The sequence below is a fragment of the Antedon mediterranea genome, chromosome 2, assembly GCF_964355755.1.
Source record: "Antedon mediterranea chromosome 2, ecAntMedi1.1, whole genome shotgun sequence".
Classification (NCBI taxonomy): Eukaryota; Metazoa; Echinodermata; class Crinoidea; order Comatulida; family Antedonidae; genus Antedon; species Antedon mediterranea.
Window position 1 is genome coordinate 5174590 of NC_092671.1, and position 16493 is coordinate 5191082.

The 16493-nt window shown below is 32.0% G+C and overlaps 1 protein-coding gene across 2 annotated transcripts in view; it reads right to left on the reverse strand.

Annotated features, from left to right (window-relative positions):
- Positions 1 to 1586: 1586 nt before the first annotated feature.
- Positions 1587 to 16493, reverse strand: part of LOC140040147 (transcriptional enhancer factor TEF-1-like) — a 57408-nt gene continuing 42501 nt past the window's right edge. For both annotated transcript variants that reach the window (XM_072085847.1, XM_072085848.1), the window contains exons 6-13: positions 15557 to 15597; positions 14958 to 15126; positions 13829 to 13891; positions 12286 to 12393; positions 11248 to 11306; positions 10600 to 10681; positions 8931 to 9083; positions 1587 to 6965 (exon numbers count right to left, since the gene is read on the reverse strand). In XM_072085847.1, the coding sequence (XP_071941948.1) occupies positions 6852 to 6965; positions 8931 to 9083; positions 10600 to 10681; positions 11248 to 11306; positions 12286 to 12393; positions 13829 to 13891; positions 14958 to 15126; positions 15557 to 15597 (789 nt within the window). In that variant the 3' untranslated portion in view covers positions 1587 to 6851. The remainder of the gene's footprint in view (positions 6966 to 8930; positions 9084 to 10599; positions 10682 to 11247; positions 11307 to 12285; positions 12394 to 13828; positions 13892 to 14957; positions 15127 to 15556; positions 15598 to 16493) is intronic.

Consider the following 16493-nt stretch of genomic DNA (forward strand, 5'->3'; position numbering starts at 1 on the left):
GTGCTATCATAACCATATTTGACATAAATGGTTACTTTTGACAATGGTTACTATAGCATAATAAGCATGCGCAGAGTCGACTAATGGGTTCTGCGCATGTTAATTGTGCTATAGTAACCAGTTTTATCGAAAAATAAAAAGGTCGAAAATTGGCAATTTTTTGACAAAATTCCTGTACTATAGTACAGGAAAATTTTGGAAAAATTGCCGATTTTCGACCCTTTTATTTTTTGACATAAATGGTTACTATTGCATAATAAACATGCGCAGAGACGAATAATAGGTTCTGCGCATGTCAATTGTGCTATAGTAACCAGTTTTGACATAAATGGTTACTTTTGACAATGGTTACTATAGCATAATAAACATGCGCAGAGGCCACTAATGGGTTCTGCGCATGTTAATTGTGCTATAGTAACCAGTTTTATCGAGAAAAAAAAGGTCGGAAATTGGCCTTTTTTTAAAAAAAATTCCTGTACTATAGTACAGGGAAATTTTCGAAAAATGGCCCATTTTCGACCCTTTTATTTTTTGGACGTAAATGGTTACTATAGCATAATAAACATGCGCAGAGTCGAATAATGGGTTCAGCGCATGTCAACTGTGCTATAGTAACCAGTTTTATCGAAAAATAAAAAGGTCGAAAATTTGCCATTTTTTGAAAAATGCCTGTACTATAGTACAGGGAAATTTTCGAAAAATTGCCGATTTTCGACCCTTTTATTTTTTGGACGTAAATGGTTACTATAGCATAATAAACATGCGCAGAGTCGACTAATGGGTTTTGCGCATGTCAATTGTGCTATAGTAACCAGTTTTATCGAAAAATAAAAAGGTCGAAAATTGCCATTTTTTGAAAAATCCCTGTACTATATATAGTACAGGGAAATTTTCGAAAAAATTGCTGATTTTCGACCCTTTTATTTTTTGGACGTAAATGGTTATTATTGCATAATAAACTTTCAGAGACAAATAATGGCTTCTGCCCATGTCAATTGTGCTGCAGTAACCAGTTTTGACATAAATGGTTACTATAGCATAATAAACATGCTCAGAGGCGACTAATGGGTTCTGCGCATGTTAATGTACTATACTGTATCTCTATATGTACTGTACTATAGCACATGGATTTTTTCGAAAAATGATGGCCAAAATATACAATTTTCAAAATTCAATTATGCAATAATATTGCTATATATACGTATATATTGCGTTATCATCATTTTATAAATGCATAGTAAGCAGTTATGTCAAAAAATCGAAGGGTCAACAGCGTTTTTTCCGAAAATTTCCCTCTACAGATGTATGGATGTTTTTTAAAAATTACCAAAATATATAGACTTATATGTTGAGGTAACATGCACAAAACAGATTATGTGATTTGCACATGTCAATTTCTCTGTTAAAAAATAAAGGGTTGAAATTTTGCAATTTTTCGACAATTTTAAAAAGTTTATAAATGTATAGATGCACAGACCACATTATGTTTTTGCCAAAAATGTTCAAAAACCCCCATAAAATCAACTGTAAACAATTTTAGTACATTTTGTTGAACCCAACATACTTATAAATAATAATAATAACAATTCATTTCTTATACAGATTTATTCCAAGCAATGATGGTCAAGGTAACGCCCATTGAGGGCCAACAACTCCCACATTTTAAACCCCTGGAGGCCAAATAACTTCCATATTGTGTCCATGTTTTATCATTTATAACATGCTTTCCCAATGAATAATTAATTAACGGTATGAAATCATCTTAAATACTATAAAATTACTTAAAGACGATTTACAAACACTATTAAAAAATAAATCATAAATCATTAATTTTCAGCTCAAAGAAAAGAAAATATGAAAATAAAACACAGATCTTTCAACATTTTATGAATAAAAAAAAATTGTTATTTTGAAGACTTTACTATTTTGTATCAAAAGACTACAAAAATATGATTATTTACTGGTTCGAATACAAACTTTGGATTGGATACCTAAAATATATAAAATAATAATTATTCTTTGAAAAAGTTAACAAAATGACTTTGATGTCACTCTATCAGAACATCTGAGATGGTCTTGGAATCTCCTGGTATGCCACGGAAAACATCTTTTGTTTGTAATCATTTTCATTGTCAATAAAGCAGTAATGTAAAAATAATATTAACTATTATTATGAATGGCACTGAAAAAATTAAAATGATATGCAAAAATCATAAATATTAAACACAACAAATCAATATAAAGTAAAATGTAAACATTTTGGTTACTTTTTACTAGTTTAACCCATTTTACAGTTCATAAATTCATTATTAAAATGGTTCCTTTTGAATTAATGATATGCACATAGACTTTGGCAAATTTGTTACATTTTAAGCGACAAACTGAAAACTGGAGAAGACTTGAAATTTAAAAAAAATAGAGGAACAGACTTATACTACAGTATCTTTCTACCATTTCCTTAGAGTTACTGAACATCTTTGGGGTCACCAATGCTGTTTTAGGGGCGGATCCAGAGAGTGGTGTTCTACCCCTACCACATTTTGACAGCTAATATGAAATTTTAAACTACTTTTTAATAGATTAAAATTATTATATTTGTCAGAACTCCTCATTTGAAAAATCCTGAATCCTCCCCTGTACATGGCCACCCAAATATGGCAAAACGTAGTTATAGGTATTATACTGTACTTTTTTAATAACAATATTTTATCTTTTAAGTCGCTTTAATTATATTTTTTGCAGCAGTGTTTTGATTGTTTATAAAACAAATGAGTACCAAAATATTTCATCTTTTTATAGCCAACATCTGTTGCATCATTCTTTCATTTTCCCTTCATATTTCTACAGCTTTGAAAAATACATAAAAATTGATCAAACGTAGGCTTAACCATATAAAACGCACTTGCATATATAAAAAAAAACCTAGATACATATTTACAAAAGAAGATTTAAAATGTTGCATGCATGCAGAGTTATGTACATGCAACTAATTTTATCCTATGGTTAAATTCATCTTTTTTTTCTCCAGTATTTTATTTAAATTTAATAAGAAATAAAGATATGAATTGCGTTCAGATCTTGAAAGACCATATTTGGCTTAAAAATCATTCACAACTCATCACTTGTACTTCAAACAAAATATAAAAAATAACTTACAAATTAATTATAAATTTAATGTTAAAGTAAATGTATTCATTTAACTGCTTGTATAATTAATTTGAATGAAATTAATCAACAGCATCTTATTTTTTAGTTATTACTGCCATTGTACTAGTTTGTTGAATTTGCTCACCAAAATTGGAAATTCCAAAACGAGTTCTGTTTAAAAAAATCATTTATCAAAATATTAGGTTCCTGCAGTTTTCAATATATAGAAATTTAGGCAAGAAATAATGTAAATTTCTAAACAATTCAAACATCTTCAAGCTTATATCAAGCAAGGTGATGCATGCTGGAGCTGGTATCAAACATTTTAGGTGGCTATATACCCACTCATTATGACTCATGGTAAAAGGATTTATAAATAGTGAATACATTAATTCAAGATTAAAAAAAGAAATTGCATTACAACAAGTAATTTGTTCATTTCCCCTTCTTTTCAGTATTATAAATATTAAGTATCTTTTGTTTAAAACCACAGCACCTATGAACAAGTGGAAGGTACTATGAAACTCAACCATTATCCTTTATTGTTCGTACAAAACTGTCTAAATCTTCTATCCTTTACAATTTAAATTCTTACTATGAACATGGGTTTGGTAAAATAAGAGGAACAACCAAAAGACTACACATTTTGTGTGAGCAAATACCTGCATTGATTAAGAGATTGAGGAAGTTTAGACTACAATATCCAAAGTAACTTTGATATATTTTTTTTGGAAGTTTACTTTTACTCAGAAGTATTACAAACTTTCTTGGCAACTTAGAAACTTCCATACTTTTAAAGAAACTTAACTCCACATAACGTTTAAAGAAGTTAGAACTTCTCACATTCTTTGAAGTAATTCCATACTTTACAGACACTTAAAGCCATACTTTCTAGAAGCAACTCCACACAATGAAGAACACTTTCTAAAAAGGAAGTTCACACAACTCCACACTTCTAGGGAAGTTAGCATCGCACTTTCTACAAGTAACTCCACACCATGAAGAACACTTTCTAAAAAGGAAGTTCACACTACCAAGTAAACTATGTCACACTTCCAGGGATGTGAACATAGCACTTTCTTCACCTTCAAAAAACCAATTACGTACTTTCTGGAAAATAAGCCCCAACTTTCAATGAAATTATCCTCACACTTTCTAGGAAGCAAGTCCCAACTTTCTAAGAAGTTAACTTCACATTTTCTGTAAGAATCTTCACACTTTGTAGGAAATAACTTCACACTTTGTAGGAAGCAAATTCTCATTTTTAAGGAAGTACAGTAACTTCATCCTTTCTAGGAAGTAATTCCACATTTTCTAGGAAGAAAGTTCACATTTCCAAGAGGCAGAGAAAGCAAGTCCCCCACATCTTCAAAAAGCAACTCCTCAAGTTCAAGGGAGGAACTCCACACTAGGAAGCAAGTTCAGAACATCAAGGAAGTAATGCCACTCTTTATAGGAAGTCACTCCACACTTTCCTGCAGATCTTCAAGTATAGATATCGTAGAAGAAATTGTATTCGCAGAATTTATATAACTTATCGTTGTAATAAATCCAAAAGAATCGTTCACAATCTAGCAATTGTTCCTCTACATTTTCACAAACCCAATATTACAATTTTATCCCTTGGTTACCTACATTCTTACTTATGAAATCCATCATATTGCAACTTCACTAAGAATATAAATCTAATTAGAACATGTTGTTCATGAACATAAGTTACTATTTGTTTTTAATTAACATCCTTTAGTACATTTATTATTATCTGTTTCTTTTTGTTGTAAAAATAAGGTATTTCTACTCATTTTATTTATCATTGTTATTAGCTACTTTTCATTTTCATGACGCGCCACATGACTACACACGCATGTTAAGTAAAAATATTGTTCTACGCAGAATTAACTTTTTACTTATTAAGCATGTGTCACGGTATGAAAACGAAAAGTCGCTATTATTGATTATCAATACAAAAATCTAAAAAGTCTTTATCTCTGTATGAGCCTAAATACATAGTTAGTGATATGTTACACTTTTTACAATTACAAAAACACACCCTATATTCATTACGTTATATCCCCATCATCGTATACGATAGGGTTTCATATATTTTTGGAATAAAATACCCCAAAAAGCTTATTTTACTGATAGGGGACAAACTCCCGGTTTAACCACTGTTACTAAAACACACAAATCAGACGGAAGCTACAAGTTTGATGAATGATGTAAAATTTAAGCAGAATTATTTAATCTACATTTTATTCAATACAAAATTATTAAAGATTTCTAATAAATAATAATAAATAAAATTGTATTTTTCAAAATGAATAAAAATTCATGTTTAAATTAATTTTTGTTTAAATTGATGTTTTTAAATTATTGAGTACAAGGCAAATGTAGAAAGGATAGGCAATCTTACTCAGAATTTGAATTTAAAGGTGAAGTTATAAATTTGTAAATTGTAAATTATGAACAAAATTTAAATAGTGCTTTTTGAGGTTTTTACTAACCAAGGTTTTTCCACAAACTTTTTATACTTCCGCAATTTTATTTCATTTAAGAAATAACCGACTTGCAATCAAGGTATTTTGCGTCAACTTAAGGACGGAAAAATAATGCATTGAAATATCATTCATGCACATTTTCCAAACAGTAAATAAAAAGATTTGATTATCACTAAAAAGTCTATCACTTTATCAAGGCACTATTGTATATCAGGATTTTATATAGGCACCAGAAAAAAAACAAACAAAACTTTCTACTGTAAAAAGACACTTGTAATGTATCTAACAGAGGTTCAAAGGCACAAATCATTAAGCAAGCTTGTGAGATAAACTAACCAATAATATTGATATAAAACAATCACATGACAACTAGCACATTGTTTAATTGGTCACTTAGGGTCAGTGTCTATCACTAACGATTTAATTTCTATTACATGATTCCCAACCTGTTACAGATATACGACAATTAAGAAACATGTTTCAATTAAGATTAGGATGCAGTCAGGACATCTGTTAGATTGGACAGATGTGTCCAGCATTTGAACATCTGGGCTCATTCTTAGTGAATTCCCTTGGTATTGGGTTGACCTCGTCATCTGACCCAGGGGAAGCAATCCAACGATACCCATCTCCTCTGAAAAGGGATGACGCAGCCGTTTCTAGGGTATGGGATTGTACATCAACTTCCTGAATTAGCAAGGTACAGATTTGATTATTCCATGACAGGACCTTTTCCTTTTGGGTTGTTAGATTCTGAAATTTCATTCTTTTTTTTCCAAACGAAACTACACAGATAGAAATTAAAACCACACTATCTATATTACATTTATGTTCCGTCATTTATCATGATTTCAGATGAGGACATTATCGTACGTTGAAACGGTCAATCAAAAAATGCTGCTAATTTTATTTTGTTAAGTAGTCTTCCTGATTTCTGTAGGCTTCTCATAAAATCATCCAGACGTCTTAACAGAAACTGTTCCGTGAAAAACCTGCACGGATATATGACGATTACAACTTGAGTCTGGTGTTGCAAGTTTAGGATATACATCATTACAGCAATATATAAAAGAAGCACCACATGATGTTTGAAACAAACGGTTTTTGTTTCAAAATGTTAAAATATATTTCATAAAATTCCACCACAGAACAAGTTGTAGAAAGGATCTAAAATTTGTGTTGCTTAGCCAAAAGCTTGGAAACTCTTTAATCTTTGACCAAGCGATAAATGTGATGTTGTGCTCCATGTTCACTAGTGGATACTTCAAATACGTAAGCTATACACAGTAAGGTTTCCTGAGTCTCAACGTTTGATACGACCTACAAAAAAAATATGTATATATTTTACTAATATGATTGTTTATGAGTGCTTATTCTTCTGTCCACAGCGACAGTGGCTGAGGTGTGATAGTGAACAGAGGTAAACTCCAAATGATGCACTGTTTACTTTGAAGGGCACACAAGGCATATGTGTACACTGAACCTCCCAAGAAGTCCTTATCTGAGAAGACTTCTTCAACCACCAGAACAAATTTACTATACTACTAGGGGAGTTTCTGGTTTTCAGGAGTCTGGTATTGGGATAGTTGACTGTCTGTATCTAGATAGATATTGCATTGACCAGTACACCTAGATAAATCTTTTAAGCTCTGTCTTTGCAAGACTAATTGGTGACTAAGAGCAACAGAATGCACCTGAATAGACCAACTGGTCTGGGCGACAACAAACAACAGAATACACTTGGTGCTACAAGGCAATACCAACTCACAGCATATGTAACCAATAGGCTCTAATTAGTGACAACATTGACTCTGTGCGCTTGGCAATACCCATGAGAGACAGACACTAATGTCATCAACCAACACCTGATCAACCGTTCGTTTCCGCTTGTCTGCAAGTTCCCTACCAGCATTCCCAAGAGAGGCGCACATACGCCCTGCATTCTGCCGGCTGGGGTCATTTTTGAAAAAAAATCACAATGGAAGCCTGTATTTTTTAGGTTGAAGTATTCATTCTATTTTGTCCCATCACGTAAATTGAACTTAACAGCCATTGGTCTGTGTCAGAGTGATTGTTTAGAATCAACGGCGACATTTACTACATGTATATGGGTACTTATAATAGAAGTATGTACACAACTTCGAACAGGAGTTTCTAGAATGCATTGGCATAGAATCAAGACATTTTAAACTAAAAATCACAATCTAGCTAACCAAAGCCTATTGGGATAGGCTGATGAATTTCTGATTCCATATACAATCAACTGTATGTATAGCAGAATACATGTGTAGTAGTACTGTATCAGTTAGTGTGACTGTGTTTCCATCATCTTCACTTAGTAACAGTCTATTCTGACCGATTAGAGCTAATAGTGATTTTAGAGATTTCTTTTTAAACAAACAGGATTTTGTACTGTATAACATTTAGAATTTTTGTTATTATGCTGAAGCTAATCCAAAAAAAACCTGTTATATTTTATAGCATATAGCACTGGTCATTCAGAATGTATGGAAGTTACAAATTATTTTTACCATTTAATAATAAACTACTATTTAATAAATTGTCTAAAAAATCTGAATAAAAGGAAATGGAATAATGTGTTATTAGTGTGAAAATGCTTTGAGGTTTTTTTCTCTGTCTATCATCGATTCCAATTCAATAGTAAATTAAGTATTTCCTCTCATAGCAAGATATTCTACGCTTGAATGCATCGGGGACAATTTGTACTGTAAACTTGTTATCACTACCAGACGTGTGTACATACAAACGATGAGACAAATCTTGATAACTCTTGTTCCATTATTATTAGAGTAGAACACCTTCTTTTGGAAACCCCTGTCAAGGGAAATTCTCTTCCCATTATGCAAATTATTCTTCTTGGGACTTGAGTTTTGTCTCCAATAATGGTTTGCCACACATACAGGCTGCTTATGATTCGTGGACCTTGTGTACTAACTCTCATTTTGTTAGGAGGATTTGAAGTCACGACGAAGTGTTCGATGGCCCCCATTAAACTGCTTTGGAAGCAGTGGAATAACAGCTATGAGCGCTCACTGGTTAAAACCCAGGGGCACCAGAGAATGAGCAGTCCAATGCAACTACCCATCGTTAGAGCGCCCTTAGGAGTGCTAAACCAGAGGCCTCTGCGCTGTGTGGAAGCCTTTGTAGATGGTTGTGTCTGCCCACCACAAGTACATCTTTGTTACTCCTCATTTAAATATCGGGAAAAGTGAAAGTAGTATAGAAACTATAAATTTGTTTTAATCTAAAAAAACAAATACTCACCTGTAAAATAGTGAAATTCTCTAAGACACTGTTCATCATATATTTTTCTGGCAAGTGTTTTAATTTGTGGATGAAATTTATCATATATTCACACATCGGGGACCGGTGTATTCTAAACACAAAACGGTTGTTTTCAAACCTTGCATATTCAGTCTGCAATTTCAATGACAAAAAAATATTATTTAGTTTTTTAGTTTATATATAGAGACAATTCACAAAAAAAAAAAAAATGTTACAACTTTGTACAATGCTGTCAAATGATAACAGTTATTGAGTTAGTCTTTCCTTATTTCTAAGTCTTTGACCTGGTAACAAAATATATTCAATTCAATTATTTAAGTGACTCCAATTAGAATCTCCAGCCCCACCGAGCCAGTAAATTAAACTGCTTCTATTCAGGCAGAAATAATAAAGGAATATCTACCGCACTATTCAACTAATTTAACAATAAAATTTTAGGTTGTTTAATAATCAACATACTACACACTGTATGACCGTCTAAAATTCAAAGCTAATTCTAAACTAGCCATCACTTTTATTATATTTGACTGCTCGGGTAATTCATACATCTGATTGAATTAAACGAATTACTGGGGGTTACAGGACGACAGATTTCACTAAAGGCCTGCTCGATCCGGTCTGTCAACGAGTATTTACTTGTTCCTCGACATAAAACAGACCCTATACTTTTTAAATTTTATTTCCCTTATACATGTTAGTATTAATAGATTGAACAACGTTACGATGTTGTATGTTTAACGTCATTGTATTCAAGGTATATTCATTCGACATATTCTAGAGGTAAAACGTGTGGTAGAGAGGGTATGTGATGGTGTTAAATAAAGATAGAGTCGGACACATGGGACAGTTCATATGTTGTATTTGTTCTATTTATATCCTGTGTTGAGGGATAAGTTAATGCCCATACAAATTATCTTGTCTTCTATTCCAACCAACAACTGTCCTTTCATATCTTTGACTAGATAATTCTAAATTGACTAAATAAATTCATGATATCGTCACATTTTATCTAATGTGGTGGGTGCTACAGGTTTTTTTTATGGTGCTACAGGGTTTTTTATGGTGTTAAAAGGTAAAAGTCAAATTAGAATATAAAATATTACTTAAGACAGAAACAATCAATTTAAAATCTGCAAAAGTAAAGATTTAAGAACATTTAGATTAATGATATTGATTTAGTTTTTATTTCATACGCACGCATCAGGATGGTTCAACTATTTTATTATTTATCATGCTTATAAGCCAAGTCTCATTTGAGACTTAGGGAGTGTAGTTTAAAGTGTTATGAGTTACAACCCTGACACTTGGTCAGGATTGAACCCTGGATCTTAGGATTTGAAGGCCACAAGCTCCACTACTTTTTGAAAACAATTTATTTCTAGGAATTGCAACACTGTAACCATTACATCTAAGCTTGAATATAGCGTAACACAATAGGAGGATATAACCAATAGTTTAATAAACAAATATGTGTATAATCTATTCAGACTATAAAGCCCAACATTTCCACAATTTTACATTTCAAAATGAGCAAACAAGATTACACCATTTGAGCGCACCAGATGACAATTACAATGTTGATCGACGATTAAGCATTGTAAATGGTTTCACTTTTGACTAAAAACTATAGCCATTTAAACACACTTACCTCAACTTTCTCTACAACTTGTTTTCCAAATGAGCACACCTTAGTAGAACATTGTATAGTCATGTTTTCAAGGCTCTCATATCTAAAACGAAGACATAAAAATTAAATGAAAAATAAAGCATTATCTTTGGTTATAAAAAACACCAGACTAGACATGAATAAGACCAAACATGAACATGATTTGTTATCGATACCAGGACATTTTCTAAAAAGCCAGCCATATCACATCATCATTCACTTTATGGGTTGAACATATTTATGTTTAATGCAACTTGTGATGTGGGTCAATAACAGACAGATTCTAGCTTGAGTTTAATTTCATTTTTACCTAAAACCTATCCTTAAAATTAATTATCTTTTCATCTATTTATTGCGTTTGTAATTCTAAAATATCAGTTGATAAATCTTGTGTTTAAATTCTGATTCTTGCATTCAAATTCTGATTCTTGTGTTCAAAATTCTGATTCTTGCGTTCAAATTCTGACTGACATTTAAATTCTGACAGTCGCTTTCTAATTCTGACTGTTGTGTTAAAATCTGAATCTTGTGTTATCATTTTAACTCTTGTGTTCAAATAATTCATATTATGTAAGTTATGATTTAAATTTTGTAAGAATATTTTCAAAACATTGCTTTTATTATACTCACTGGCTTGTAACTCCATAAAATGCGTTGGCATCTTCTGTCATATTTGAATTAAGATCCGCCTAATTAAGACAAAAATTAATTAAGGACGACAATAAACAAAATAACATAATTCAATTGAATATTTATTATATATCTAAATTAAGTTAATAAATTTGTTTTATAGTAGCAATTAAATAAGCAATACACATAAATAAAATGAGAACAGAAAGATTTTCACAAATATATAGTCTGCAAAGTTATATTTGTTATATAATTTTGCATTATAAATGTATTAAAACACGAATCACCAATAATACTGTACACTCCAGAGAGATGGTATGTTAAACAATTTTTTTCGATTTTCTAAAATCATGAAAAAAGAACATTAACTATCTAATAATTATATTGTCTTATTGCAAACTGATCTATCTCACAATTTAAATTCTATTTATTGTCATTTAACATGTTTTAATCAAAATAAATCCTTCATTGAGATTTTTAAGTAGTAACATTGTATTCACTTATGCTAATAGTAAATCCAACCAATCACGATCAACTTGTCAAAAGTAATCCTAAACCCTTGTTGTCAATGATACTAATTTTCATCGACATTCAATAGGGGGCTAGGCCTACCGCTTCACACATATTTTGACTACACATCTAGTCACCACCTGTGAATTCCAATCTCTAGCCTAGACACGATGGCCAGGTGTTTTGATTGGTTAGGTTTAACTACTTCCTGTGTCGATGCGATACAATTCAGTTCATACGGGAAGTGACAACATTGGAAATTTAATTAACGAGAACATGACCGTTGAAGGACATAACGCACGGTCAAATTTTGATTTGTTTATTATCGTCATAGATACAGAGCTAAACTCGCTACAAAATATTTTGGTCATAATCTTTTATGTAATATAATTCTTTAAAATGCATTTATTAATTTATTTATTGCTTACATAAAACTAAAATTTAATACTAATTCCAATAAAATCACATCACCCAAACATTCAGAAAATGCAGAACATTTTTTTAATGAAATACTTATTTTGAACTTACCCAAAATTTGACTAAATAAAAGCCCTCTTGTGGGCCTTTATCATACAGTTCCTTTAACCCTCCTTTTTTCTCGGGAAATTTATCGTATATTTGACGGATATCAACAGACTAAAAACGGAGCAGAAAATATGGAAGTTATCAATATTGCATTTGTCAGACATGTTAATGTTAAATACCTCCGGGCCAAAACCGAAAAAATTTCAACCATGACTACAACAGTCACAGAAAGGTGAGGGGAAATAGCAGAGGGCTAAACAAAGCGTAAAAATATCATTCATTTTATTGACAGTTTAAACAAATCAATATCGTATGTTTGTGTTCGTTCATATGGTGGCTATTATAATTACGGACCAGAATTGTTTGCTTCCCGCCAACGTCAAATTAGATTCCAGTATTCACGAGTCACATGTTATTAAATGACATAGCAGAATCTTTACTGATGAAGGCAGGAAGTTGGACATTTTACCCCATTGTCTTTTAGTTAAAAAAGGCAGACAAAAACGAAATGAGAAGGGAAAAAATTTAGCTGACTATGCTGACACCTGTTTTATACCAACCCATATTATATCATCAGCTCACCTGGTAATGAATTACCAGGTGTGCAACTCTAAACCACCTGGATATGCGTACAAGGTTTGCAACTATTGAAATTATATAAAATGGGAACTAGGCGTTTAGTAGCACTAGTTATGGTCTCTTATTTAATATTTGGAATCATTTTATCTGTAACTAGGTAGCTCAAATTTGATTGGTCATAATAACTTATAGTATAGATCTGGTCATTTAATTATGATTTTTGTAGAATTTTAGATGTTTGGTCTTAAATTAGAATCACTTAATAAATTAGTAATTGGAGGTAGACCTTATTACAATTTTGTTTGTTTTAATTATCTTATTTAAAAAATGTTCAACAAAATGTTGTTGAAAGTAAATGTAAAAGAATTGATCTCACGCAAACAAATTTTTGGAAGATACGTATTATTGTTGAGACATATAGTGCCCGGCCAGCAATTAATGCCATATGACATACATAAATGGAAATGTTGCGACATATTTACCAGATTTTTGACATGTTTAAAATAGGTCATAGAAAGTGTAACTCTATCAAAAATAATTTAGTGTTGAGAACATAAAGAGGAAATTGGTAAAATTCAGAATCTTTTAATCATAGATGAGATTATCGCTGATGTCGTTATCTTTGACACCATGCCATGCAATAAAAAAAAAACGGATATGTTGTAGATGCTGGGATAAATATAAATTCATAATTGGGATATACAGGTCCAGATAAAGAAATTCCGCATAGGGAGGGCCTGGTATTAAAATGGAAATAAGCATAAATTAAATAAAGCTACAATCCTTTCTCTGTATCTGCACTCGATAACAAAAATGTGATAAGATGGGATTAATACTTGTACCAAATGGGCTTATATACCAGAATGAACATAAATGATGGGCTTACAAATGAAGAGTGGATACCAAAATGGACATAAAATAAGCAATTTTTATTAAATACATAAAAAATAAAAGCAGGTTGACTTACTTCTAGCATAGGGTCGGAATAGCTGACATTTGAGCCAAGGTGTACAAAAAGGTGTTTTGCATACTATAAACAAAAATAAAAGGGAAAATGTAAAAGTAGTATATATAGCAATTTTTTAAAACAAAACAAATTGTGTAACAGATCATCAATTTAACTACTATGTAATATTATTGGTATAATATATATATATATATAGATTTTATCCAATTAGAGGGTGGGATTATACTTGAGCATGGGATTATAACTGATCATATAGTGTTGTTACATTTTGTAGTGAAGATAAAGATAATAAAATTGATGACGCTGATGATAATGGCAACAAAAAGAATGAGGATGATGTTGGTGAAGATGATGATGATAATGGCAACAAAAAGAATGAGGATGACGTTGGTGAAGATGATGATGATAATGTCAACAAAAAGAATGAGGATGGCATTGGTAAGGATGATGATGATAATGGCAACAAAAAGAATGAGGATGACATTGATGAGGATGATGATGATAATGTCAACAAAAAGAATGAGGATGGCATTGGTGAGGATGATAATGGCAACAAAAAGAATGAGGATGACATTGATGAGGATGATGATGATAATGTCAACAAAAAGAATGAGGATGGCATTGGTGAGGATGATGATGATAATGGCAACAAAAAGAATGAGGATGACAATGCAGTGAGGATGATGATGATAATGTCAACAAAAAGAATGAGGATGGCATTGGTGAGGATGATGATGATAATGGTAACAAAAAGAATGAGGATCACATTGGTGAAGATGATGATAATGGTAACAAAAAGAATGAGGATGACATTGGTGAAGATGCAGATGATGATAATGGTAACAAAAAGAATGAGGATCACAGTGGTGAAGATAAAGATGATGAATATGATGGTAACACAGATAATGATGATTATAAAATTGATGAAGATATGGATGGCATGTTAAGCTATACACATGAAACATAAAGAAATGGATTACAGTACAACCCTCTATTGGAACACCATAATTCATGGACATACAGGGATATATGTTACTGTGTGATAAAGAACAAACACCATGAGACCCAACAAGGTGTCCCCTTAATAGGGGCGTAGCAAAGGAGTACTTGTATGTAAAAACCAACTTACATTATCAGGATCTCGTTGGTAGTCCAAGAAAGCTTGGAACTCTACAAGTCTTAACTTCCTGGTACCTATGGAACGTCCTTCCCACGCAGGAGGAGCGTTATTTGTCTGTGGTGGAGCTGGGTAATCTGTGGTGTGGGGGTAAGGCTGTGATAACTGGAAAGGCTTTTGACTAAAAAATCAATATGTATAAAAATGTATAATTAGATGTAAATATATAGTTTTTCAATACTGGACATCATAGGGCTGGTCTAATATGTTTGGTTTCCCTGGGTTAGCTTAATATGTCTGGTTTCGCCAGGCTGGCCTACTATGTCTTTTTTCTCGGGCTGGCCTACTATTTCTGTTTTCTCGGGCTGGCCTACTATTTCTGTTTTCTTTGGGCTGGCCTACTATGTCTGGTTTTCCCCGGGCTGGCCTAGTATGTATGTTATCCCAGGGATGGCATACTATGTCTGGATTCCCTGGGCTGGCCTAATATGTCTGTTTTCTCAAGCTGGCCTACTATGTATGGTTTTCTTGGTCTGGTCTGGTTTCCAAATTGAAAATCAAAATCTCCATAATTTTGAAAATCTTATTTGGAATATTTGCAGAATACTTACTCCTGCGACGGTCCTGCCTGTGGCAATGCAGGGTTCCAAAGCTGTGGGAAACAATATAATAAACAACCTTTAAAATAAGACATATCCAAAAATAAACAAAAATGTTGCATCATATTATTGATACACTCTGTGCCAAGTTTTGAATTTTAACAAAAAATGCCAGACAGGTTTGATTATTGCCACAGCTGTATACAACTATTAGAAAATTGTTCAGTTGATGTTGATATATTTAATAATAATAATAATAATACGAAATTAAAGGTTTTTGTTTTGTGGGATTATGTTTCTATACGTATTTGATCTAAAAAAATAAGTGGGTAATATTGTGAAACAAATTATTTGGCTATTCTGGTATTATTATGGATAAAATATATTTAAATCTTTTTTTACAAGATATAGGCGAATGACCATTTAATATTTTCATATAATTGTCAATTTGGGAAACATCTGGGATCTTTAGGAGCATAAAGAATAAACTAAATTGATACACAATAATAATTTATTGAACTGAATATACCATATGGCTTTTTAATTATTATAGTAAAATATAATTTAGTATTATTAGGTTAACTACTAATCGAGGGTATAGTTTGGAAAATTGTCAAAAAGGGTAAAAATCTGGTACTTTTACGACTTGATTGATAGGAACTTCTAACCGAGTGAGAGTGCTTTTAGCTGGAGAATATTCTTTTATTGTTTATTTCAGTAAAAATAATAATATCCTGGATTTATAAAGCACCTAATCATGTGAAAAGCTCTGTACATATTATTACCCCATTTTTGGGTCAAACATATACCAGCTACCAATTTGTATACCTGGGTGTAGAGAGGCAAACGTAAGTAAAGTGTCTTTTCTAAAGATATAAGGAATGTGATGGATTCGACCCCACGTTCAGTAGTCCAACACACTGCACCACACGGCCTCAATAAAACCACT